This window comes from Vicugna pacos, chromosome 3 (genome assembly GCF_048564905.1).
Source record: "Vicugna pacos chromosome 3, VicPac4, whole genome shotgun sequence".
NCBI classification, from domain to species: Eukaryota; Metazoa; Chordata; class Mammalia; order Artiodactyla; family Camelidae; genus Vicugna; species Vicugna pacos.
In genome coordinates this window covers 46,866,888-46,892,107 of record NC_132989.1, presented here as the reverse complement: position 1 = coordinate 46,892,107, position 25,220 = coordinate 46,866,888, and the positions used below count along the sequence as shown (strand labels likewise).

Here is a 25,220-nt window from a genome sequence, read left to right as displayed (position 1 = left end):
ATGATAACACCAATTAGCACTCCTGAGAAAGCTATTTTGGTGATTTTTTTTTCCCCTTATGGAATAAGGCAAGAATCTAGAAATAGTATTTTCTTTAAAGGACAATATGACTAAATATGATGAAAGCAAACAAAAGGCAAGATGGAGTCTTAGAAATTGTCCCTTATTTTAAGACTTCTACATTTATTTTAATTGTTTAAAAACCCAAAGTTTTGCATGCATATAATGTAGAAATCAAATAGTAATAAAAGGCCTGTCAAAAACTTAGGGGTACTTGCCCATGCCCTCCCCTCCTCCTTTCCAGAGGAAATGACTTTCAAGTCTTTTCAACCATTGCTTAGGCTCCTTGGCTCCACATTTTAAAATCAGCTATGACTCTAGTGAGATGGCTCACAGGGATAAGCCCTTTCTGCATTTGGAGCTCATCAGGGGAAGAGGCTAGAGGCTCGAGGCTCACGTTCAGGACTACCAGACTTTCACGTGTGCTTTCAGTGTGGTACCTCATACTCCTCAGTCCCCGCAGCCTGCAAGTCCTGAGACTCTCTGGTCTTCCCCAGGACATCATCTCCTGCCTGGATGGAAGTGGTGAGGTCATCTGATCAGGAACAGTGGAGATGATCAGAAAGTCTAGTTGCAGCTTGTACACATTTTCAAGCAATCCCTGTTTTCATACCCTCACCTTCTATTGCTCTGTGACCTCCCATTCCTGAGATCTTTCTGGGAGGCAAGTTGGTTAGTTGTTTTTTGGTACTCTCAACTTGCAAGCATTTTTGTCTGACCTCCCTTCTCTCTACTAAATCACTTACCATTCCTTTAAAAAATTTATTATGGTAAAAAATATATTAAAACTTGGCCATTTTAACTACTTTTAAAGGCACCATTCAGCAGCAACAGTTACACTCACCAGATTGTACAATCATCAACATGATTTCCAGAACCTTTTCGTTACTCTAATTATTTATCATTCTTCCATCTGCTTTCTAACTTCACAGGCTGTGTTTTTGGCCTATGGTGGGTAATTCCCTACTTTAATCATAATCGAACTTTATGTTTGTGTTTCTTTTTTCCTAGTTGTGGGATGATTTTCAACAGAAGGGTACAGAAATGTTTTTACTCTGTCATCGTAAAACCTAAATTCCCATCTCCTTATTTTAAAGATGGGACAACTCTTGCCTGGAAAAAATAAGCAATTTGCTCTGGGTACCAACTGATTTGCCTAATTATCCAATGAGACACTTTCCATCAACTAGACTACTCATATCATTATTGGGGTCCTCGTGAGTTTAGATCATTTTGGGGGGTTACACAAAAAACTGTCTATACCAGTGAGATTGAGAATTATGTTTCTATAGAAATTATCAGAACAGTAACTGTTGGACAGTTGATGCTTAGGGAGCTAGATCTTCCTAAATTCCTATGGTAACAGAAACTAGGAAATTGAGTAATAAAATTAAATCTCTGGAACTTCTTGGATGCGCAAGTATGAAGAACTGGCTGACCAATGTTGACAGCTAAACTTACCACCTCCCAGAACTGGCAGATTTTATTTTAGGGCCTGTTTAATACAGAATTTTCAATATTTTACTGAGCATGCATCCCAAAGTAGATGTAGTTACCTTAGATATCTAGTAATATAATAGTGAAAATGATAAAATAACATTTTCTGTACTTAGAGATGGCTTTTTACATTACGAATCCTCACTTTCTATATTCCATGTATCACTGTGGCCTCCTATTTTAAAGTGAAACAAACTGTTTTAATATCAGGTATTATTTGCTTTAATGGTGAACTGGGGGAAAAAAGAGCCTTAATGGGATATGCTAACTTAAATAGCATGGTAAGATTTAAACCTATGGTTTGAATGTCACTAAAGGAAAGGAGGAGAGAAAGAGGAGGAATAATAAGGGCACCATCAAAACAGCAAGGTCCTTCTGTATAGCACAGGGAACTATGGTCAATATCTTGTAATAACCTATTATGAAAAGGAATATATGTATGTATAACTGAATCACTATACCATACAGCAGAAATTAACACAACATTGTAAATTGACTATACTTCAATTAAAAACAAAGAAAAAAGAAGGGCAACATCAAAGAAACAGAACAACTATGCTCTGAGGCAGGTACCCTTGTTACCCCTACTTTATAGACGAAAGAGCCGAGGCTCAGAAAAGTTAAGTAACTTGCCTCTAATATCACACAACTGTAGGTGCTAGAGCTACATTTTGAGCCCAAATCCAGTGCTCTCAACAGCTCAGCTATGTGGGCAGATGAAAGATTTCCCAACAACTCAAAAACAAAGTTTAGTTATGTGAATAAAGTAAACTAGAGTAAGCACAAGATATTATAGTACACTGATCACGGTAAGGGCAGGGCAATTTCTTCTCATCTGAAAGGCAATTTAGTCTCTTCTTTTAGAGTAGACACATCTGTTACTCTTGATAAACTGTTCATAAATATGAAAAACACTGGACGAGACACACTAAATTATGCCCATGAAAATGTAGTTGAAAAATTTGTTTTTACTTTTTAAGCGAATGTGATGTATAGTTACAAAAGCCCACTGAACTACAACAAAATTCTTTTAACACAAAGCTTATTTTCCACATTAACAATTTGTTCAAGAACCTAGAAATAAATAAAAATGGCCTCTGTGCAAGCATGGAGAAGGAAAGCCACAGTAAAGGCCCTGGGTATCTTCTTTACTGGAAAGCCTGTGCCCCTTCCCTTGGAGTCTGGTGATTCTTATTTTAGGTACAAATCTAACAAGCAAGTTTTTCTGTTTTTTTCCCCTGTAGTCCAAACCACATCAAAAGCAACAAACAAAAAAGGGTGAGACATTGCTAAAGGAAGAAACAGACGAACATCAAAGCATCAAGAAAGGACTATAATGAACTTCTAATAAATTACTCGAGAAAGATAATGGTTTAGGTCAGAAATTGTCAAACCACAGCCTGCAAGCCAAATTCAACCATTGTCAATGACAACGTTTTATTGGAAATCAGCTATGCTCATTCACTAAATTTTACTCATGGCTGCTTTCCTAAGGCAGTCGCAGAGCTGAGTAGCAGTGACAGAGACTCCATGGCCTGCAAAACTTAAAATATTTACCATCTGGCCCTTTCTAGACTAAGTTTGTCAACCCTGTGGTATAGGTCAGTAACAGCATGGATCAATAGCTTTCCACACCTCACTAGGCCCTGGGAGCACAGCACATCTGAATTACTCAGAAATCATTGGCTTATCTTTAGTATATTTCAGTATAGACTGTAATAAAGCATTGAAGGATATAGTGCATTTCAGAACGTTCTCCAGGAAAAAAAGAATGATTTTTAAACTAATACAGTTCAAACATTTCAGTTCACCAGAAAACTGATTATAAAGACCACCCCCCAAAATGACATGTTTCTAAAGGAAAATCTAATGTTTCAAAACAAAAAAAAAAAGAAAACTATTCAGAAGTTGAAATCTTAGAATTATTCACTGGCACAAGCAGGTGAACAAAATGAAACCATTTCAGATGCACTTGCTAACGTATTTTTTCCCCTTAAGATCAAAGTTTGTGTTCTAATTTCCTTCAGGTGATGCCTAGTCTCAGGGCTCGAGAAGCCTCGTGTTCCCCAAACTGAGCACGTGGGAAACACTGATATCAGACAAGTGAATTGGCATTTTTTGAAGAACCACTGCTGTAATTTAAACTCCTCCTTGATCTTCCCCCAAAGCATGCCAGAGAACCTAATTTCCATAAAACTTTCTAACCCAATTTGAACAGTATAATGTGGACAGTGGGGAATAAATGGGTTTGATCAATTATGAATTTATACGATATGTTAGTAAGCTATTCAGGCTAAGTCTTACAATTCAGTATTTTGAACACTAATGCCATGCTACATAATTTTAAAATGGTGCATTTCAGAAAAACCTCACTAGGGCATATTTGCATATTTGGAAATCTAATTAACCCAAGCATATCTTAAAGCTTTCAAGAGAGAACATACAATAACATTTTTGTCAGCTGAATGTTTGCTGGAGGCTATGTAAGGATTTTATCATCTGGTGTAATTTAACCCTTCAGCTCCCAATTTTTACATAGCGCTGTCGGATGTAGGAGTTGGTATGGACAGAGGGACACTTCCCCTCTCTCTGGGCCCTTGAGCCTGGGGCTTGTCATGAACAAGAGGACTCCGGCCACTTCACCAACACCATCAGGTACCTGTGATGACTCTGCTACCTCACCCAAATCCAAAACTGTTTCTTCTCGCCTGCTGTGAGCTGCCTTTCTTGCAGGAACAGTTGAATTAGATGAAGAAAAAAAAAAAGACTCCCACATTGCATAGATAAGCAAAACAAAATGTCTTTCTTATATCTTTTGTTAGGGAAATATTTCAAAAGGAGGCAGGAGCTCAATGAGGGACACTGCCTGACCCACTTCCCCAGCTGCTACCTCCTCTGCCCTTAGTGGGGCTTTCCTCTTCCCACTGCCAAGAAGAGAGCAGAAAGGAGATCCGATCTTTGGATCCACCTGCTCGCTACCAAAAGGCAACACTGATTCCAGCAGGCATCACTCTCTCTGCATGCCTGGTTGTGGAGACTGACCCACGGCCAAAGCCTCATTGCTCTGAGATTTTTCCTTTTCAGTTTTGTCCATTTACCTCGTACAGTGAAAAAAAAAGCCCCACTGTCCTTGTTACTGCACCTCCCTGTGGAATGCTGCAAATATGGAGGCTCAGAATTGCAAAACACAACTTGCACTATCATGGCCCTCACCTGTTCTGCCAAGTTTCCTGTGGATGCTCCCGCTAGAGAAGTGGAGAGGAAAATGTAGCTCTGGAAGAAATGGAAGTCACTTACATCAGCACCAGTTAAGTAGGAAACTGGATTTATGAGGAATCCTGATATGTCCAATAGATTCCAATGACACTGAGTTAGAAATTTCAGAAAATACATTGAAAAAAAATCACAAACTTAATTTGCAGCAATATACATTCAGTTCTGCAGTAAGCCTTGTTTTGAAATTGCAAATTTGTTCCAACAGAACTGATATATTAGGGAACAATTTGAGCATACTGCAAATTTCACGTTTGCTTATGCCAAGTTCTTGGTGAGAAACACTAGGTGAGCGCAGAAAACTGCACCCAGCTGAACTGAATTGTGGAGAAATTTACAGAACACACATCTCAGACTTCTCATTTCGCTTCCTCTGTTATAACTCAGTTATGAGTCGTATTCAGGCCCATCTCCCGTCACAACTTTCCATCAGGTTTCAGATCACCTTCTTCTACCGCTTTGCCCTCTGACTTGACTTCCACAAGTAAACTCCAGGTCTATTTTAAGGTACATTGCCACATTTTTTTGTAGCATCAATGTAGTACTGTAGTATTGTTATGTATCCCTTAACTACTCAAGAGGCATAAAACTATGCTACCATTTTTATTAAGTTCCCAATGTTTTAAAATTTCGTGTGTCCCTGATGAAGTTTTTGAGAGTTTGCCCCTAATCCCATTTTTTCCTCTAAGCTACAATTTTCTGTGTAGCATGATGAATTTAGAAACATGGATGTCACCTTAGAACAGAACTGACTGTAAATCAGATTTCATTGTTTTATTAAAGATCAAAGAAAGGGCAGAGGACAGAATCAATAACGTTTTAGTTGACAAAATGAAACAAATGCTTTTATGTGTCTTTCTAGGTAGAAACAATCAGTTCATATGATATAGTCCTCCCGGCATTTTAGAGCACAATGGACTCCCTTCTCACCATACCCCAATTCAGCTCAGATGTCATCTCCTTCAGCAAACCCTTTAAAATCTCCAATCCCCCCCCCCAAAAAAATACTAGGCTGTATTAGATACATCCACTATGTCTGGTGTGTTTCCAAGCTGCCTGCACATTATACTGCAATTCTGCTTACTTATTATTCTCATTCACCAGACTGTGAGCTCTTCAGAGCCGTCTTTGCACCTGTATTTGGATTCTAAGCATGTTTTAGTCTCTAGCACTGGGGAGATGCCCAGTGTTTGTGAAGAAAGAATAAAGGAGTGTCCAGTTATTAGTAGCACTCATGGCCTTGAGCAGTGATCTGCACAGAGCAGGCACTCAGCAGACATTGCTGAATAAACGAAACAAAAGGAAACAGAATAAAGAAGTGTACTTGTTTAAAGATAGGAAAACAGTGAGCAAAGTCATCTCTTGACATTGTCAAATAAAGCCTTAATATTAGTAACTTAAATTTATCTTATTTATAGATGAGTAAGAAAGGAAGATGACTATGACATTTTATAACCATGATAGAACTGTTCCATTCCTTAAGAGGTTGTCTGGCTCAGTTCTACCATCAAGCAGGTCAGCTCTTAAGCCTTCCAACCAAGTGGGTGTTCATTTCATTTTAAACACCTTCAAAGACTGTATTATGTCTCTTGGGAACTTAAGACAATGCTTATTGACATTTTATAATCAAGAAATCCCTTCCAATGTAGAAGCAAGCTCTCCCTTGCAACTTTAAACTAATTTTCTTCGGTTCTTCCTGCCGTAGGGACAGAGAACTGGTCTGCCTTCCTACGATAAACCTCTGTGTACGCTAAGACAGTTATTAAGTCATCTCTTAGCTTTCTATTTTCCCGGCTAAGCAAGCAAACTCCTTTAATCTCCCCCCCACACGACCTATTTTACATCCCATTAAGCATTTCTGTTGTTCTTCTACAGACGTTTTCCAATTTTCACACTTCCTTTTAAAAGGTGGAAATTCACAGTCAACAAAATAGTTTAATAAAAGCTTTTACAACACCAAACATAACAAAGGATTATTTCCTTACTCCCTAAATCCTGGTATCACATGCAGTTTACAGCATGATTTGCTAACAGCCAACAAGCTCTTACCACCTCTCCGCGCCCGTCAGTCCTCATGCACTCCCCGAAAGCATGGTGTTTGAGGAGGCCTGGCCCCCACACTCTGGGGCCACTTGTTCAGAGGTGCCCCGAGCACACGCTACACCCTCCGTTCTGCTCTCACCAGCTGCCTCCACTAAGGCCTCGGGGCAAGGGCATGGAGCAGGCTCCAGGTGGGCCTCGTCTTAATTTTCTGCAATTTTGTCCACAAAGGAGCTAAACGTGCCTTTGGCAAGAGCAAACCTGGCCCCTGTGATCTTGCTGTAGGGTGGGCCACACTCTGCTGACTCACCTTGCGCTCACAGTCTTTTTCTCGTCCTCTCTGTGCTTAGACAACCTTCCTCTCTCTGCTGACGGTATAGTGTGCTTTTCTCTCTCTAGGATATAACCTTGAATTGGTTCCATATTTTTGAAATGTGATTTATATAATTTATTAAGATCATTTTAAATTCTAGTTCTAGTTTTGCAAGCATTTGTAACCCCTGTGAGCTTAGTGTAATCTCCAGACTCAATCAGTATGCCTTTTATTCGGTCACCCAGGAAATAATGAAAATGCAGAACGGAATCTAACACCGGCACCAGGACTGAATCCTTAAAATCTTCAATTAACAGGCCCTTATAGCTTACAATATGGACTTTAGAGGGTAATCTCCTAAAAAAGAATTTTTTTTAAAGCATGTTTACCTAATTGTGATTCTCTTGGGGTCTCCTTGGACAAAATCTTATTTATTGTTAAAGGGCAGTAATTTATGGGGAGGAATTAAAGGTAATAGTAAATTGATAATGACTATCTATTGCTTTCCTTCAGCTTGTATGGGTTAATATTTCATAACAGAAGGATATTATACCACTTTGGGTAGATTTGCTGTTTACAAAATAGGATAATAAAATTATAACCAAGGTTTTATAATGAAGATCTTTTTGTACCGGTTATTGTCACTGTGGAATTTAAAAATAAATCAGTGTCTAATTAATTAACTATTTAAAATGTAGAGTGTAAAAAGATATCTAAGTTAATATAAGAAACTAAAGATAGAGACAATCTGGGTAACTGACAGTGGTACTGTCATGAGATCAAGTTGCTGAATGAGTCAACAAAATACTGAGTAACTGCAGAGAGAGCCGAAAACCAGTGAAAAGTAACCAAAATTGCATTCAGCTAAAACGATTATTACCTTCTAAAGTTCAAACTAGATACCCTATTTATACAGTTAAAAAAAGGGTAAAGCAATTATGTCTTAATAGGCGTAAAGACTTTCTTCTTTGGTAGTTTTTAACTAGATAAGTAAATTTAATTTCCACTCAAGAAGATTTGATCCTAGAGCAATTTCCATCAGATAACATTCATGTCATTGTTGCCACAATATTCAAAAGATACAAAAAACAGACCTAGAGGCAATTAACAATAATGTTCTTAAAGGTAGTATTCAGTCGATCAAAAACATTTATTGACTGAAAATTCTCTTTCTTGATTATTTACTAATTTCTTTTAGTTCTGAGTTCAGCTATTTTAGACTACTAGGTTGTTTTGTACAATTGTTTGTTAGATGTTTACAAAGCTGCATGCACAGAAATGGGCCAAGGGAGAATTACAAAAAATTATCTCACTAGACTCAGATTTATGGAATGTTTGATAAAGGGATATCTGCTGTTAACAGAAAAAAGAAAATATCAAAAAAAGAAAAAAAATCTCAGCTGTGATGCTCAGCAAAGTTAGTGAACTGACCTTGGAATTGTATAAACATACAATTCTCCCCCATTTAGTTTTCTGCTGGCATATACACTCTGTCTGCATACAATGTTAATGCATCATTTATTTATATCAAAAGCCTGCCCTAGACAATCGTCCTAAAAATATAGTAAGATAACAGTCTTTGTTCTGGGAGTAAAAGAACTTGAGAAAGTTCTCATTCTTAAAATAAGCTATTTTATAAAAATCAATTCTCAGATATTCAGTGTCTAGTCATTGAGCTATGGATTGCCTATAAATGTGCTCAAATAAATCTCCTCTTCCTTCATTTTTTTCATGTACTGGCTCTGACTGCTCGTTAGCACATCCAGGACAAGACAGGCTGGGTGACGCAAATCTATCAATTTAGAAGCCTTGACAAAACTCATGGAAATTCATTTCCCTACAGTAATCTTATTTTTCATTACAGTTCTTAAAATATGTTTAATTAATAGGATTAAGTCCAAGGTCAAGTAAACAGATCCCATAAAGAAATACAATACACAATTTTAATTCTAATACATCATCAGCTTATAATGTATTCTTATTAAATACTACCTGATATTTTTTATTTTATGTAATATTCAAGATTGAAGATGTAGGTGAAACCTTTTAAAATTAATATGTTTAAAATTTTGTTTTGGAACAATCTATTCCACTACAGAGAACCTGAAAAAAATGTGTCATTGCCTGAGATTTGGATTTTTTTTATTATGCTAGTTTTCATCAGGCATTAGGAATAGTGGAATTTGATTTATGAATTCAAATGGATAAGATAAACTTACTGTTTTCTTTGGTAATACACAAACAATTCTGGAAATCAAAAGAGAAAAGGGTGAACAGACTCTGAATCAATCTAGATGTGAATTTGACAGTTCATTTTGCTACAGTGATAATTGAAGTTTTTGAAATAACAAGCTTATAAATGATACTGAAGATCCCATTTATAAGGTTCAATGAGGACCTTGCTCTTACTATTACTAGACTGTTCTGATTTTCCTAGTTCAGTTAAATCTGCTTTTTCAGAAAAGAAACTTAAGGATGATTGACCTAATACAGGCAACAGAGTTTTATGGGGGAAATGTTTAATATCCCAACATGAAGATAATTACATCAACAGTGGGCATGTTGTAAAATGGTTGTATAATATCAAAATGAATATAACTATTAGTTTACACCAACTCTTTGTTTTATAATACATTTAACAAATGCGGACATAATTAACAGGAAATTCAACAGAAGGTCAGAACAGTTATATTGTATGTTTGAATGCCAGTGGCGGTGAACAAATTCTATATCTTTTAAATATTTGACTATGAATAGGTATTATGTTTATAAACAAATAAAAAGGTGTTAATATTAAAAAACAAAAAAGTTTAAAAAGCCAAATACAATTGTGAGATGGGAAGATTTCTGCTAGCATTCTCCAAAGGGTCATAAATCTCCAGATGTTATATATGATACAAGCTGACTTCTCTCAGGGCTGATATACAGCCACTTGTGACTTCATTTTAAAGGTCTATCTTATCTTCGCTGGTTACAAGTATAAAGAACATTTTTAAGTATTAAGGCAGCAGAAGCAGCTAGCACTCTCTATCTGCAATTTTTCTTCTCATTCCCTTAAACTAACAATTATTTCTTTCTTTTTCCTTTTTTTAAAAATTGAAGTATAGTCAGTTTACAATGCTGTGTCAATTTCTGGTGTACAGCATAATATTAAAGTTGATATAAGAATATCTGAAATACAGGGGAAAAGATATTTGAATTGCTCATGCTTATTTGAAACTAATACAGAACATTCAGCCGACAAAGAGTTATTGGGTAAATTGTTAATTTTATGCAGTACTAGATACTGGACAAAAATGAAGGAAAAAAGACCTACCCTCTCTTTCTCAGGGCTCATGATGTACAAACTCAAAGACTAGTGGCGGTGACACCGATGTCAAGGATCTGAGGGCAGGAGGGGTCTGCCCATGATTTCCTGTAACTGTAAAGTTTGGGTTTCAGTTTGACTATTTGGGGACACCTGTTCCAGACAACAATGAAGAAACAGCCATGGAAGATAAGATGTGAGTAGAAAGATTTTTTATTTAAAGGTTTTTTTATTTAAAAAAAAAGCTTTAATGACATTTTTTTCTCTTACTTTTTGAGATATTTCATGTTATAGCAGGCAATTGGAGAGATTACATAAAGGATAAGACAGTAAAAGAGATCATGGAACAGACTTCAATATAAATAAATAGTGTTTAAACTGAGGTCTTAAGCTATAACATCTAGAGATAAAACACAATTGATTTTAGTCTTGCCGGAGGAAATTATAAGTATTAGAATACACTAGGAGAATGAGAGACATTTTAAATTCACATTCACCTCCATTTCCTTCCCTCTTTCCAAGCTCCTTATCACTGGGGACTGATTACAGAAGGGGGCTGGAAATTTCAAGAATATTTGCTACTTAAGTACCAAATTAAAATTTTAAAAATGCTTATCCCTTGCCACTACTATAGGACAAAGAACATACAGTTGGGTGTAGGCAGGCTAAGTCTTACTTGTGTATTATACTAAATTATTCATCAGAGATAATTCTTTCTAAGCGGGTTTACAAAGAATCATAATACACTGTTTAGTAAAAATGAGGTTTACTAAACTGGGCATATCTCAAGTATCTTTTAAAAATGAGAAGCAACTGTGGTTATTTCTGAGTTATCATTTAGTATATTTATGGGTTTTGGGTGGGTTTTTTTGGGTAATTTTCTGTGTTTTCCAAATGATAAGGAATACACACACACACAATTTAATGAGTGCCCTACTACAATGCTGAGAGCTTTAAACTTATTACTCAAAATTTTCAACGATCCTACAAGGGAGGTGTTATTACCCCTGGTTTACAGATTTGAAAAAACTGAGGCTCAGAGAAGGTTAGTCTTGCTTAAGTTCACCTATAGATAATTAAGTGTCAGAGGTCAGTTTTTTTTTTTTAAGAAAATATACTACAGAACAGAGATGAACTGCTCATTATTGTGTTGTGAGGGGCATTTAGAGGCCTTGGATATAGCCTTGACAATACTTGATAGCCACCATCTGAGAGTGTTCACCTGCCCTGCACGGTCATCCCATGGATCTGAGCCAGGGAAACATGGTTAACGAATTCTACATGGACACACACATGTGCATTTCTCTGGGCAGGACGTTCATACCTTTCATCAGCTAATGATCAGATAAAGTGCTTGTTCAAGAGAGAAAGCTAGCATAGAGCTTGTTCTTTCAATAAACTTAATGGCAGGGAGGTATAGCTCAAGTTGTAGAGCGCATGCTTAGCATGCACAAGGTTCTGGGTTCAATCTTCCAGCAAAAAACTAAATAAAAATTACCCACCCCAGCCAAAAAAAAAAAAAAAAAGAAACTTAATATGCCTTGTATGGTTGGATTCATTAGAGACAGCGGGCTTAGGGGAAGGGCTGGAGGATGAGGGCATGCATGCCAGGAGGTACAGAGGCAGGCTGGGGAAGCTGGCTGGGAACCCACGCTTGAGAGGGGAAGAAAGGTGGAAGGCCGGGATTCTCAAGCTTCAGCATGATCAGAATCACCTAGAGGGCTTGTTAACACATTGCTGAGCCCCATCCCCAGAGTTTCTGATCCAGTATGGCTGTGGTGGGACCTGAGAATCTGCATTTCTGACATGTTTTCAGGTAATGCTGATGCTGCTGGATAGGGCACCCATAAGGGTTGAGGCATAGGCTCTGGGGCCCAGTGGAATTTAAATCCTTGGTCTACTGCTTACTGGGCTCATTGGCAAGTTATTTAACCTCTCTCCACATCAGTTTTCCAATCCATAAAGTGGGGATGATTATATCTAATGACATTAAATGGGATAATGCATGTAAAGGGCTTATTCCAGTACATGACACGTTAAGATATATAATAAAGTTACACACACACACACACACACACACACACACACTTGGATTAAACAAATTACGTAATACTGAAACAACTCCCATAGGGTAAGACAATATGTTAAGTCAAAGCCAGTTGGGTATAATATAGTTCTACATGTCTTTCAGATAAATAAACCCTTTTCAAATTATTGAGTCAAGCTAATCATATCACTGCTATTTCCTTAAATTTGCAGCATTTCAATCACAGCAGGCCCATCAATGCTAAGGGGAATCCATGGTAACCACACAAAGTAAACATCCACCTACCCATTAGTGCCAGCAATTATTTGGCATTTTGTTATGTTAGTTAAACTGTGTAATGGTGTGTGAGAAATCAGTTTCTGCTTCCTTGACCCTTTGGAAAGCTGGTTTTCCAACCCAGCACGCCTTGCTAAGACTCCAGAGTCTGACAGCTGTGACTTCAGGCACTGATTCTCTCAAAGCCTCTTCTGGAAATAAGGCAGCAAACATTGTGGTCTCCTCGAAAAGAGTAAGACTCTATTATAGGGGCTTGATTATTGATAATGGCCATTTCTATTTTGGGACTAACAGCTCACTAAGGACTTCTATTGTTCATTTTAATAAGTATTCATCATGAACCCTGAACTATCCTTCAGAGAACATTAATTTCAGATGCAAGTGATACACAAGAACACAATGAAAGGATTATTTTCATGCCTTTAGATTTCAAGAGATATATCCTGTTTACTTATACTGAAGATGTACAAAGAAAAAGATTAGAAAATTAAGAAATAACCTCTTTAACAAGAACAGTTTTAAATATAAATGCATCTTCATGCTTTTGCAAATCCTTAACCTTACTTCTAAAGATATTACAGACCTAAAACTACACAGAAATTTTACTTAATGAAATAATACTTTTTAAACTCTACAGATATTTACTTTATCTCCTCAGTAAAATATTCTGGAAGAGATACAAAAGTGAGTAAGTGCTTGACTGTCACTAGGGAACGGATAATTCAAAGAAGAGATGAGACATGATGGTGAGAGGAAAAGGGAAGGCATTTGGGGTGTGGGCAAGGAAGGTCCCAGAGACTGGACTGAGGGTGAGAATGAGAAGCCCATCCTGGCTGGAGGAGGAGTTCAGGCTGGAGAGAAGTAGGAGAGAAGGGTGAAAATGAATCCTGTGGATCTGATTATCCTGTTCACAGCCAAAGGCCTTCTTAACCAGAATCCTGATGTCATCATAGCATTTTTTTTTCTTTACTGTTTCTGCACCCCTCCGTGCTGGTCACAGATACACCTCAGAAGATTCTGACCAGGAGCCATGGGTCAGTGCTCTTCTCTGTCTGCACTAGGAGAGAGAATTGGCTAAAGGAGTAACCCCTTGCTTGGAGCAGAACAGCAAGAGCAGGGGCAGAAGGCTGCTGAGTCAGGGCAGGGACAGGTGACTAAATAGGTCACCCCTCACAAATTCCACTGGGCTTTAAGTGTCCCACTGGTCTTATGAACACAGGCTCCACTCCAGCCAGAAGAAAGTATGTTCTCTTTAAAGAAATCTGGGTTGGCAGTGGCAGCTTCGATTTTAAAGCATAATACAATATGCCAGGAGGACAGGGGACATTATACAAGAACAACATTCTCCTTGCTACTCCTGCCAGCATGTGCAAGGGAGAAAGGCCACTGAATAAACATAGTAAGTAAAAAACAAATATTCTAGAGCCACACTCAGATGACTTTTTCACTCCACCATGTTGGCTGACCTCTTCCACTACTTTCCTTCACTGCAGCCAAAAACACAATGCCTCCATATGGATAAAGCTGCGCTTGCATCTATTCTAACTTTATTACAGAAATACACACAAAGAGATTTCAACCAAATCTGATTACGAAAATGTTAAACATGATGGCTTGTTCACTGTGCAACATTTCTAATATAATTTTAGAGCAATACAGAGTGGAGTCCTAAGTAAAATGATAGCTTACATGAGGAGAGTTCATGTAACATTCTCTAGGTGAAAAAAAAGACAAGGATGAACCCCGAGCACAAGGATAATATTCATTTGAAAATATGTATTGTCCACTTAAAGTCAGAGAGATCCTCATCTTTAGCTGGTAGGCAGGTAATACATAAATGAATTTTCTTTCATTTGCAAACACAAAAGCTTAAAAGGATATTTGTACTTTAAGGTACAGGAGGGCATACTTCACAGAGTTATAGTACTGGGCCATCAATACTGACCTTATCTATACAAAAGAGTTTTATATTAGGGTGTCAAGGAAATGTACAAGGGTTCATGTAAAAACAAATCCTTCAACATCCAGTTAACACAACCACGAAGTGAGTACTCTTTTATAATCCTTTCACTCAATGCATTGGTGAGTATAATGCATGGCAATGAACTTGCCATGAAAACAACACTTTTGTTACAGAATGAAACTTTCGTCTGCTGAGAGCCAGAGGAAAAAACGCATCCATTTGTTCAGGGTGCTACACTGGCTACACTTCATTTATGCAGATTTTAGGTTAATTGATAGGACTCACGGACAAGGGTTCTATAAACCATTTTACTGAGCATACATCCTGATTATAATGTCATGTTAAGAAATGGAGTGCAATCTGTCTTCGTGTCATATTTAATAGATTTCTAGTAAATAGCCCACAAGTGCTCCTTCTAACAGGTGATGAATTATATTAATCCCTGTTGTACTTCCGTAATTAAGGGTCTGGCAGGATTTCCATTATTATCAAGACTCTGAGGGAGGGAACAAAAGGAGTGGCTTTCATGTTTCCCAGTCCTGACCACAGGGCTCCTCATGCTCCATCACCACTTGGGGCCATTGGGGACACACCTATGAGACCAGGCTCAGAAAAAATTTGGGGGAAGGGTAGAGTGTGTACTTAGCATGCACGGGGTCCTGGGTTCAATTCTCACTCAGTACCTCCATTAAAAGAAAAACAACTGATAATAAGAAAATAAATAGACCTAATTCCCTCTCTGCAAGGAAAAAACAAAAACAAAAAAAAGTTTGGGAAGTTGGCTGTTTAATTATTAGCAACCTCCATTTTTATCAAGTCGCTTCCTTTCTTTTCCTAGCTTACTTGCCCTTCCTCTCAGCCTCTGCTTCTCCCTTTTCTTACTCATGGAAGTTCCATTCCCCTTCATCAGGAGCAGACCTGATGACTTCTCTTTAGTGTTATTTCCTTTCCCAGCCTTGGTTGTTGTCCTGCTGTTTGTTCTGGAAGGCATCTGGCTGCCCTGTATCTGAGCTGCACTGGGTCAGTGTTCTTTCCCTTTTGAATAACAATGAATTAACTTCATAAACAAAACCAATACGAAGATGGTAAAGGGAGAAGGGAATACGGTTGATGGGGAACCTCTCTCCACACAGTAAACAGGAATTTACCAGAAAATTCAGAGGTAAAAACTACAGCCTCTAAGGTCCACCCCAAAGTAGTGTCTCTAACAGTAAGAATGTCAGAACAGTGAAGCCGGAAGAGGAGGGCAGAGTCTGGTGGGGCTGGAAGCTGACGCCTTCCATGTTCCCCTAGTTATTTTGATTGGATGCATCACACCCAACCATCATTAACACATATGGACATGGAAGAATCTGGGCAGCGCAGGGAATAACAGAAGTCGAGGGGAGGACAGGAAAAAGAGGAAGATGCGATGATAAAGAAGGTGGAGGGGTGCTCTGGATTGGTTTAATCAGCTTTGAAGTGAACAAAAAAATTGAGGACCCTAAAGAGACTAAATGAAGTAGCCAATCCTGACCCTCACACATCAGTGATTTTTAGAAATCTTGCTATTTCTATCACAGGCAGACCGCATGGTCTCGTGAACAAGCACAGCCTTTGGGGTTTGTACAGGAGGGGCTTTGGATTCTCAGCTTCTCCCTTATGAATTGGTTTCATCAAATTGGACAAATCACCAGGAGACAATAATATCAACTTCCCAGAGCTATTATGAAGGCACACTCGGATATTTAAAACATTTGCAAAAAGTGACAGTTACATTTCCATCTCCTATTATGAATTTTCAGGCTCTTAAATTTTGTAAATGTGTAACATAAATTGTACTTAATTATTATTTTTACAAAATTCAGACATAGTATACTAACTATTAACAAGAGAGCACATATGGTTGGAATGGCAATATTAACAAAGGTCTACTCCCTCATCCTGTAAGGTTCTTGGAGGTACTCCAGATCTAGTTCTGGGGTAGAGGAAGCCAGTCACACAACTTGTGCCCAGTCCCCAGATGCCCAGGAGTTCCTGGTACCCACCTGCTATAACACACACTGCATCCTTCTAATGACCTTTCCCCTTGTTCAGACTTGAGCAAGGTTTTGTTTCTTGCACCAAGATAGCCTGAACAGCTGAGTTAAAGTTAAATATAAATTAAAAATTGTTATCATGCCATCTAACTTCCCTCCTACTTGTTTTGCAATGGAATTATATAACCACAGAGGAGGAAATCATTTGTTATGCTTTTAAGGTGGAAAATATTGAGAAGTATTATTCAGAAAATTCGTATTCATTTTAGCACACAATAAGGATATTGTGCACAGAATCCCTAAATATGCATTTTGGGGCAAAAGGAAACAAGTATTTTTGTTGCTGAAGTTGCATATACTTTTCTAGAATGAAAACTATGCTCACCTTTTGTAGAAAATCAGAATGAATTAGTATGGTGTATACGATAACCCACTATGTCATTGTGCCAGAAGTTTGACCAATTCCTTTTCATGGAGGTTTGAAAATGTCAAGTTCATTTTTAAACCCATGGCTAGTTTCATCTACTTTAAACCAAAAGTGACAAAATAGGAATTGACTGGGGGGAAAATTCTGCAATCCACTGTTCTTAATATTTGATAATCCATGTGAAGCAGGTTTACCACAAACTGCTGTGACAGAACAAAGATGACAGATAAACTCCTGTGACCAAATTAATTGGAAATAGATGCCTCAGTCTTGTGATCCTATTTCAGGTTTTGAATTATATGCACCTTCAGAGCATGCCATGTCTAAGGATGATTAGTCCTTGTACCGCTGGCATTGGGCTGATATGGCATGTTGCCAAGTGTCTCAAGAGAAAGCTGAAAAGTTCAGTGGAGGTGGTGCAGACTGTGTAGCTATTCCAGGATTACCTTGGAGAACATTCTGGCTTTTCTGTTGAAAGCTTGTCAGGGTTTGATATCTATTCTCTTTGTGATTGTGATGTGTGTTTTCAGCCTGCCCTAAGTGGACCTTCTTAAATTGGTCTCTGTTTCTCACGTTCTGCCGTACTGCTAAGAAACGTAATATAAAGTAACTTCAGGCATTTTATCAGGCCCTTTATATCCACATATTTTCCCCACCTTTATTATGATTTATACATGTCAGCATGATCCAGTATTAAACTATGGCAACTAGTTCCAAAGAGAACTCTTAAATGTTTTCCACTTGTCTGAAAACAGTAACACTGTGCAAGAGGTACATGGTCAGTCATCTATAAATTTGCAGCCAAAATGCAGCCTAATATTAAACACCACCCAAAATATTAATATTTAAATGATTAAGTATCATACAAATTGCTAATTATAAATACATCATACTTTCTCTTGGATTCACTTAAAAATAATTCAGGGTGTGGGGAAAAAGCAGAGAAGGTGAGAGTATAAATGAAGCAAATTTAGCCCTTGGTAATTGTTGAAGTTGGGTAATGTGTATTTAGTGTTTCAATACTGTTTTTGGTAGAGACTTTAGTTAATGTTTGAAATTTTCCACGATAAAATCATTTTAAAAACATAAAACCTAGCAACTGTAGAAGGTTATAATATTATCTAGTGTGGCTGAAATAAATTTACTTTTCAGAATAGAAATATAATCTACTAAATCATCAGTATTGTATCTACTTTACACAGTAACCACAACAAATTTATGAGATAAAATATATCTGTAGCTGGAGTAAATATTTCAATGTCTAATATAGATATATGTTCTTTATACTGATAAATCTACCTCCTGTCTTGTCAGACCAACCATAACTAAGATAATACACTGAAACCTGAAACAAACAATTATTTTAATAGAGAGATTTTTGGTTGGCATGTTTAACTTCTCATCGCAAAGGATGTCAGTGCTCTCAAATTAACCTTTTTCAATGCTAAGAAAAAAATTAGATTAAACACAAAGGAAAAAGCAGTTTATTCAAAGGTTAGAACAGCATAACATAAGCTAACACTAATTTAGCTATATTTATCATTTTACTCTCAATGTGAATAAGGTTGCTGTAACTATTCCTATCTACATTAAAAGAACTCAAATCTCAGTATCTTAACTTGATAGCATTTTGAACATAACAGGAATACACACTGAAATCAAGCAAACTGTTTAAAAGAGGCCTAAATCACTTAGAATAGTCTATTAAATTATACTTTATTGGAATTATTTTGACAACTTGATAACTATTCTCATTAAAAAGTAAAACATATATTAACACACTAAAGTTTCTAGCTAATAGAGTGACAATTACAAATGTGCAGCCCTATTTATAATGATAATTTTGAAAACTATCAGTCACACAAAACTGAAAAATGTATTCCAAGAATCACACTTGAGGATGGAATTATCCAATAAAGATATAATTTTAAACTTATTGGAAGTTCAATTGTGGGAAAACTATGTTTATATGGTTGAGCAATATTTTTTCTAATTAAAAGCTACTAAATTTTCCAAAAGTCTATGCAAATTTATTGACATCTTAAGTTGAAAAGTACTAATAAACTGTGGCCCAAAAAGTCACATAACTGAAACTTTGATATAGTTTTTAGCGATAGCATTCATAAAACGATGGCTGGAAATGATCTGCTCCTTTGAGAAGAAAGAAATGGGGAAACAGGGAAGTGGGAATTTAAAATACATTATAGTTCATACACTTTAGAAATTTTGTCTGTACAATACTTGGTTATTTGGAAAAAAGGCATCATTAAGAGAAAGATATTTTGTAACTGTTATATAAAAGTCCCAAACCACATAAGTAATATTGATGTTCAGCTATTCATATATGCTATTACTTAATTTTTTAACCAAAACGCATCTTTTCTTAGAAAGAAAAAAAAATCAGATTCATAATGGTCAGGCAGGTAAGTAAAATTTTTTTGCTCCAAGTGCTAAAACTTATCCTGAAAAAAGCAGGATTTTCATTTCAAAAGAAAAACAACAATCAATTACAAAATGAAACCTGTTATAAGTCAGGTGCTTTGTATAAGTTCTTTCATGTCTTCCTACCTAAATTCTTCTCTTTTTTTTAAGGTGATAAAAAAGGCTCATGTAAATTTAGGAGCTCAAGACACACGCCTAATAAGACAATAGTGTGACTTGGCCAGATGTCTGCTCATGCTCTTTGCACATTGTGTATCCAGAAAATAAAACCTGTCTTTAGTGGGCATCTTGTTGTTGTTTTTGACTATTGCTACAATAAAGATGTGCAAAGCCAAGAAATTTAACACGATTTAGCACATGTTGAACAGATGCTCTGCAACCATGGCTGGGTATGAGAAAATTGGAAGATGGGTTTCAGTGTCCCTAGGAATGAATGAGATGCTCTGGTCAGGCCAAGCAATGACTATATCTATACTTATTTTGATGATAAAAACAATGTTTTGATAGTATTGAATTCATCATGGATGTATTAGGTAAAACTGAATTGATGCTGATGGTAGCTGATCAATATTAGCTAAAAGGGAACACTGCTGGATTTTATTTTTGTACATAATATGTTTGAAAGCAAACAAAAAAATCTACTAATGATAATTGAAAATCACCAATACAACACAAATATCAACAGGTTACTTTCATGCACAGGGCCAATATTAATATATTTCTTCTTTTTCTAAAATAAAAATAATTAAAAAAGTAAAGATTAAATGACAAAAAAAAAATCCAGAAGTCCTCTTCGTAGTACATGCTGTATGTAATACAGCTACAACATCCTGAATTCTGTGATTAGTCTGAAACTCAGAAATTCTACACCCAGGAGTCTAGCAAGATATCACCTTTCAACTCATTACCACTTTTTCCTACTGCAGAAACAGATTAATCTGAGAACTTACTGGTCAAACACTTTTCCTCTACTTTTGCAATTTTAAAAAAATTCAATAATTTTCTCTTGAAGATGTCATACAGGGTGCTAACGCTTTCATAAGCACAATCAACACCTTGAGAGCACTGAAAAATTAGTATGAGTTGAATATATAGGCTGCTACAAATAGTCCTTTTCTAAGTATTTTAGTTTTGGGAGTGGTATTCTTGCAGATAACCAAAGAAATGGTTTTATAAAGAATAGAGCAGTGCATTTAAATTAAAGATCATTCACTACATATGAATGAAATATCAAACACAAATGACCAGTACTTCTGGTAATAGACTAAATTTAGATGTTTTATTTTTAAATGTAAAACTTTTGCTTAAATGGACTAAAAGAATAAAATTTCCTCAACTAGATGCAGTGGTAAGTTTGAATTTTTTGATCCATTAATTAAATGTAAAAATGAAAAACAGCATGATGATCTGATCTTTTGCTCAGTATAATGTAGGTAACTGCCCACCTGGAATTTAAGCTCGGAAGTGAAGTACCCTCTTAAAAACGACCTGATTTTACCCTTACAGCAGACATCAACTTTCAGAATGAGGCCAGGACCAAACCTGAGGCTAACTGGCTAAAATCTTCTGTTTACATTTGATGAAGCCTGATTTTATACTTCAAGCTTGACTTATTAATGGACATTTTAAAAAAGTGATAATATTAATAGGCATGTGAAACTAAGACTTTCTGAAGATTAATTAAAATGTACACGACTGTAGATAACTAAGCCAAGAACACAATGTCAGCTGTTCTTCTCGGCTCCTTCTACCTGTCTTCAAACATGGGGTCTTGTTTTCTAAAAGCCTTCGGTTTCTCTAACATGACTACACAGTTTCTGAAAGTAGAGACGAGACTATAAAGGGCTGAGTTCAAGGAAGAAGGCTGAGGCTTCATGGTTACTAGTCCAGGAGGCCTGGGAAGTGTCATGGAAAGCAAATGTCATGCACGTAGAAGACGTAAATTTTTTAATACATATTTTTTTTCATTTGAAAGAGGATAATGTTCTCTGGAGCAATGATACCAAAATCTAATTAATCATAAAACTCACCAGAGAAACATTAAATAACATCAACAAAAAGCTACAGTGCTCCACTGGCCACCCTGACACCCCCTCTCCATCCCTGCCAAGAATCAGACTTTAATAGTTCTGATATAAGGATGGTAATTTGTACTCCCCCAGATACCTTCCCACAAAGCTACCCAGAATATTTGAAGGCAGTACCAGAACTGGATGAACTCATCTCAATCTGATCTTTAGAATCATCACCCAGTCCCCAGCTTCCACAGAGGTCCTGGTTTCACTGGTCTCGGGTGGAGCCTGGCACTGGTATCTTAAAAACATCCCCAGGTGATCCTAGCTAAGGTGCCGTCACAGCTCTGCATCATGGGCCTTAGTTCAGTGCTTTCCCGCTAAGCACAGTCTTTCAAAACTGGATCTGATTTCTGTGCTTCAGAGCAAAGGCCACATGCCATTGTCATTACCAGAAGATGTTACCTGAGCTCTTACTCTCTTACTCTGCACAAGCTATAGCACTGAGTGAAGACACACACACAACATGGGGGTATATATCCTAACCAGTGATGAAGACACATTACAGATAAGATTAAAAAATTAAACTCCAGGATGACAAATGTGCTATGTAACCTTCATCCACTTCCCCAGAAATAACCTGAAGGCTGCTCTTTCAGATTGAAATTTCTCTTACTACTTTATCTCTTTCAGATTTTGGTATTTAGATATTGCTTATACTGGGAGAAAAACAACTCTGCATGGTTTATCTGCTATTTTACAAAATCCTGCCATCAGCTTGGAAAATGAGGAGTCAATATAATTTATTTTCAGGGGCACCTTATATAAAACACCCTTTAACATATTCAAGCAAATCATTCCGTTGCTTGGGGTAGGGAGCTTTAATCATGGTATTTAATGAAATAAAAACTAAATCGGAATTTCTTTCAAATGAAGTAAGAGAAGTGATGAAATATGACTTTTCCTGTTTACATCTAAAAATAGTGAGATAAAAATTATACACACACACACACACACACAGTGACTTTTAAAAATATAAACTGGAGCAGGTATATAACCATGTAGGCAAGTATATGACCATGCAATGCTCGGATTTTCCTTATGACAAACAAGAACTAGGAGGAATGAGGTATAAATCATCTCTCTATATACAGTAGAGTGATCAGTAGATTTAGTCAGACCAGGAAGAAATTAACTTTCTATTATGGAAATGGAAGGTATCACAAATATCCTGCACTAACATGATAAGTATAGTATTAAATACAGAGCACAGTGAAACTTTCCAATATCACACATCAGACAAGAATACTTTGTCTCCTTGAGAGTGGAACTAGAATCCAAAAACTGTTGGCCTTGAGAAAGATGTATAAATAAAGCTATGACTCTTCCAATTTCTATCTTTTTTTAATGTTAAAAACCTTGTCATTATTAAGCAGATTTTCCTTTGTTCTTCCACATGATGAAAAAGGTAACTGATGGCACTTGTGCCATTGAAACAGGAAGAATTACTCATGTCAGTTCTAAGGGTTCTTCGGGGGACAAATTTTTAATTTTTTTCTATCATGGAAAGTTTCCAACATACACTGGGAGGTGGGGGGAGTCGGTGTTTCATCAAGCCATTATCCAGCATCTGAATAATTTGGATTTTGGTTTCTTTTTCAAAGCACAGCTCTTGTACTTTTTTCATTTCTAAAATGTTTTTCTTTTATGTCTTTAATATAAGCTTGCCTGGACAAAAAAAGATTCTTTTAGCCTGACATGGTAAGGTGAAGAAGTGATGATTTCTTGTCCATGTGTATTTCTGATGTGTGATCTGTGGCCCTATGAAAAGAAATCATCAGGTAAGTAATTAGAGATGCAAAGATATACTAAACCCCCATTTGCAAATATGTTCTAAACAAGTTATTAAACACATGTAGTTTTTCTGACATTTTTGATATATCAGGAAAGTTCAATGTCAGTGCAGTCTCCACGTTGACATTCATTTGGCTAAGCAATAAACAGTCTCCGCAGATCCTTTTGAAATATCTCAAAGCTAAGGCCTGCATGAATGGGGACATTTCTTATATTTTCCTTTAACTATTTAACCTAATATATACTCTCTCTATATATATTTTCCTAGGGTGTTCCATTTTTACATGTAATATCTTCTTTTAGTATAAAGTTTATGTTGAAAAAGTAAGTATATGTTATTGTTCTTTAGGAATCTTCCTTTAAATCATATTCCTTTGTATCATGGTGATATCCCAAATAGTTAAGATACAGCAATCCTAAAACAAAACGTGGTGGTAAACCAAAACTTATATCTGATAATGCTTCAGCCAGCCAATTTGTAAGTAGAGCCCATCCTACCAGATCAAGCTCACTTCAGACTAACATCCTTTAGCTCAAAGAGTGTCCGTTCCTTTCAGTGTCCTAGTCAGGGGCTGTGGTGCAAAGTTCAAAGAGGAAGAATTAGCTGGTAGAGATTTTCAAAATTATGTTAAAATTACTCTAAAATTGTTATGATTAATTCTACATACTTTAAAATAAATGTTAAAGGTAAAAATTAATAACCAAGAAGGTTTGAAAGAGACAGAATAACACTGACTCATAAATAGAACAAACACTGATTCATAAAGCTGGATTTTTTTTCTCACTGTTAAAGGAGGTTTCAAAATTATTTCCAATAAAGGCTAGTGACATGGCATCACAAAAATTGTTTTAAAAAAGAAAACCCTCCATTTTGATGCCAAATAATTCCAAATGTTAGACAAAAACAAAATGAAATAGTGTGTTTTCTTACTATTGTATTATGTCGGAAGAATTTGTGGTGGGGCAAAATCTTTGTGTGTGTGTATTAGCCTCCCTCCTTTTGAGGCCACAGATAATTCATTTATGAACCCTTTACCTTCAGGCTGAAGACAGCATTTAAAATTGAATATTTAAAAAATTAAACGTAAAAGACAACAAGCATACTATAAAACATTTACATATTCCTACAATGTTATATATGTTTAAAGAAAAATGGTTTTTGATAGAAAAGGAGGCAAACTAACCTATGCTGTTAGAAGTAATGATACTGGTCACACTTGGGGTAGGGCAATGACTAAAAGGGTCATGGAGATGAGGACTCTTGGGCACTGGAAATGTTTCTTGATCTGGATGCTGGCTATACGATGTATTCAGTTTGTGAAGATTCACTGACCTTACAATATATGTGCACTTTAAACAATACTTAAATAAGAGGTTTTCTAAAAAGTAGAAAATGAATTAAAATGGTATTAGACCATTTTCACACTATCACTGCAGCATTATGCTATTTCTGAATTTTATATGTTAGTAAATATTTTCACATATGTATATAAGATATATACAAGTGGATCTTCTAATTTCAATGGTGTACAAGGTCAATTATTTCCTATTTAACCTGATTTACTTTAAATATATGTACCTTTGAGGAATTAGGAATAATTTTGAATGGGACAGCCTCCATTAAGAGTAAAGATGGCTAAATAAACTCTTTTGTATAGGACAGTTAAACTATATCAGGTGAATAAAAAAAA

The 25,220-nt window shown here is 36.5% G+C and overlaps 1 protein-coding gene across 2 annotated transcripts in view; it reads right to left on the bottom strand.

Annotated features, from left to right (window-relative positions):
• Nucleotides 1–25,220, bottom strand: part of FBXL17 (F-box and leucine rich repeat protein 17) — a 433,532-nt gene that overhangs the window by 99,278 nt on the left and 309,034 nt on the right. The window contains exon 8 of one of the 2 annotated variants that reach the window (XM_072958311.1): nt 23,266–23,496. The exons of the other annotated variant lie outside the window; for it this stretch is intronic. Coding sequence (XP_072814412.1) covers nt 23,381–23,496 — 116 coding nt within the window. The 3' untranslated portion in view covers nt 23,266–23,380. Of the gene's footprint in view, nt 1–23,265; nt 23,497–25,220 lie in introns of those variants that run through there. 2 annotated transcript variants of the gene reach the window in all.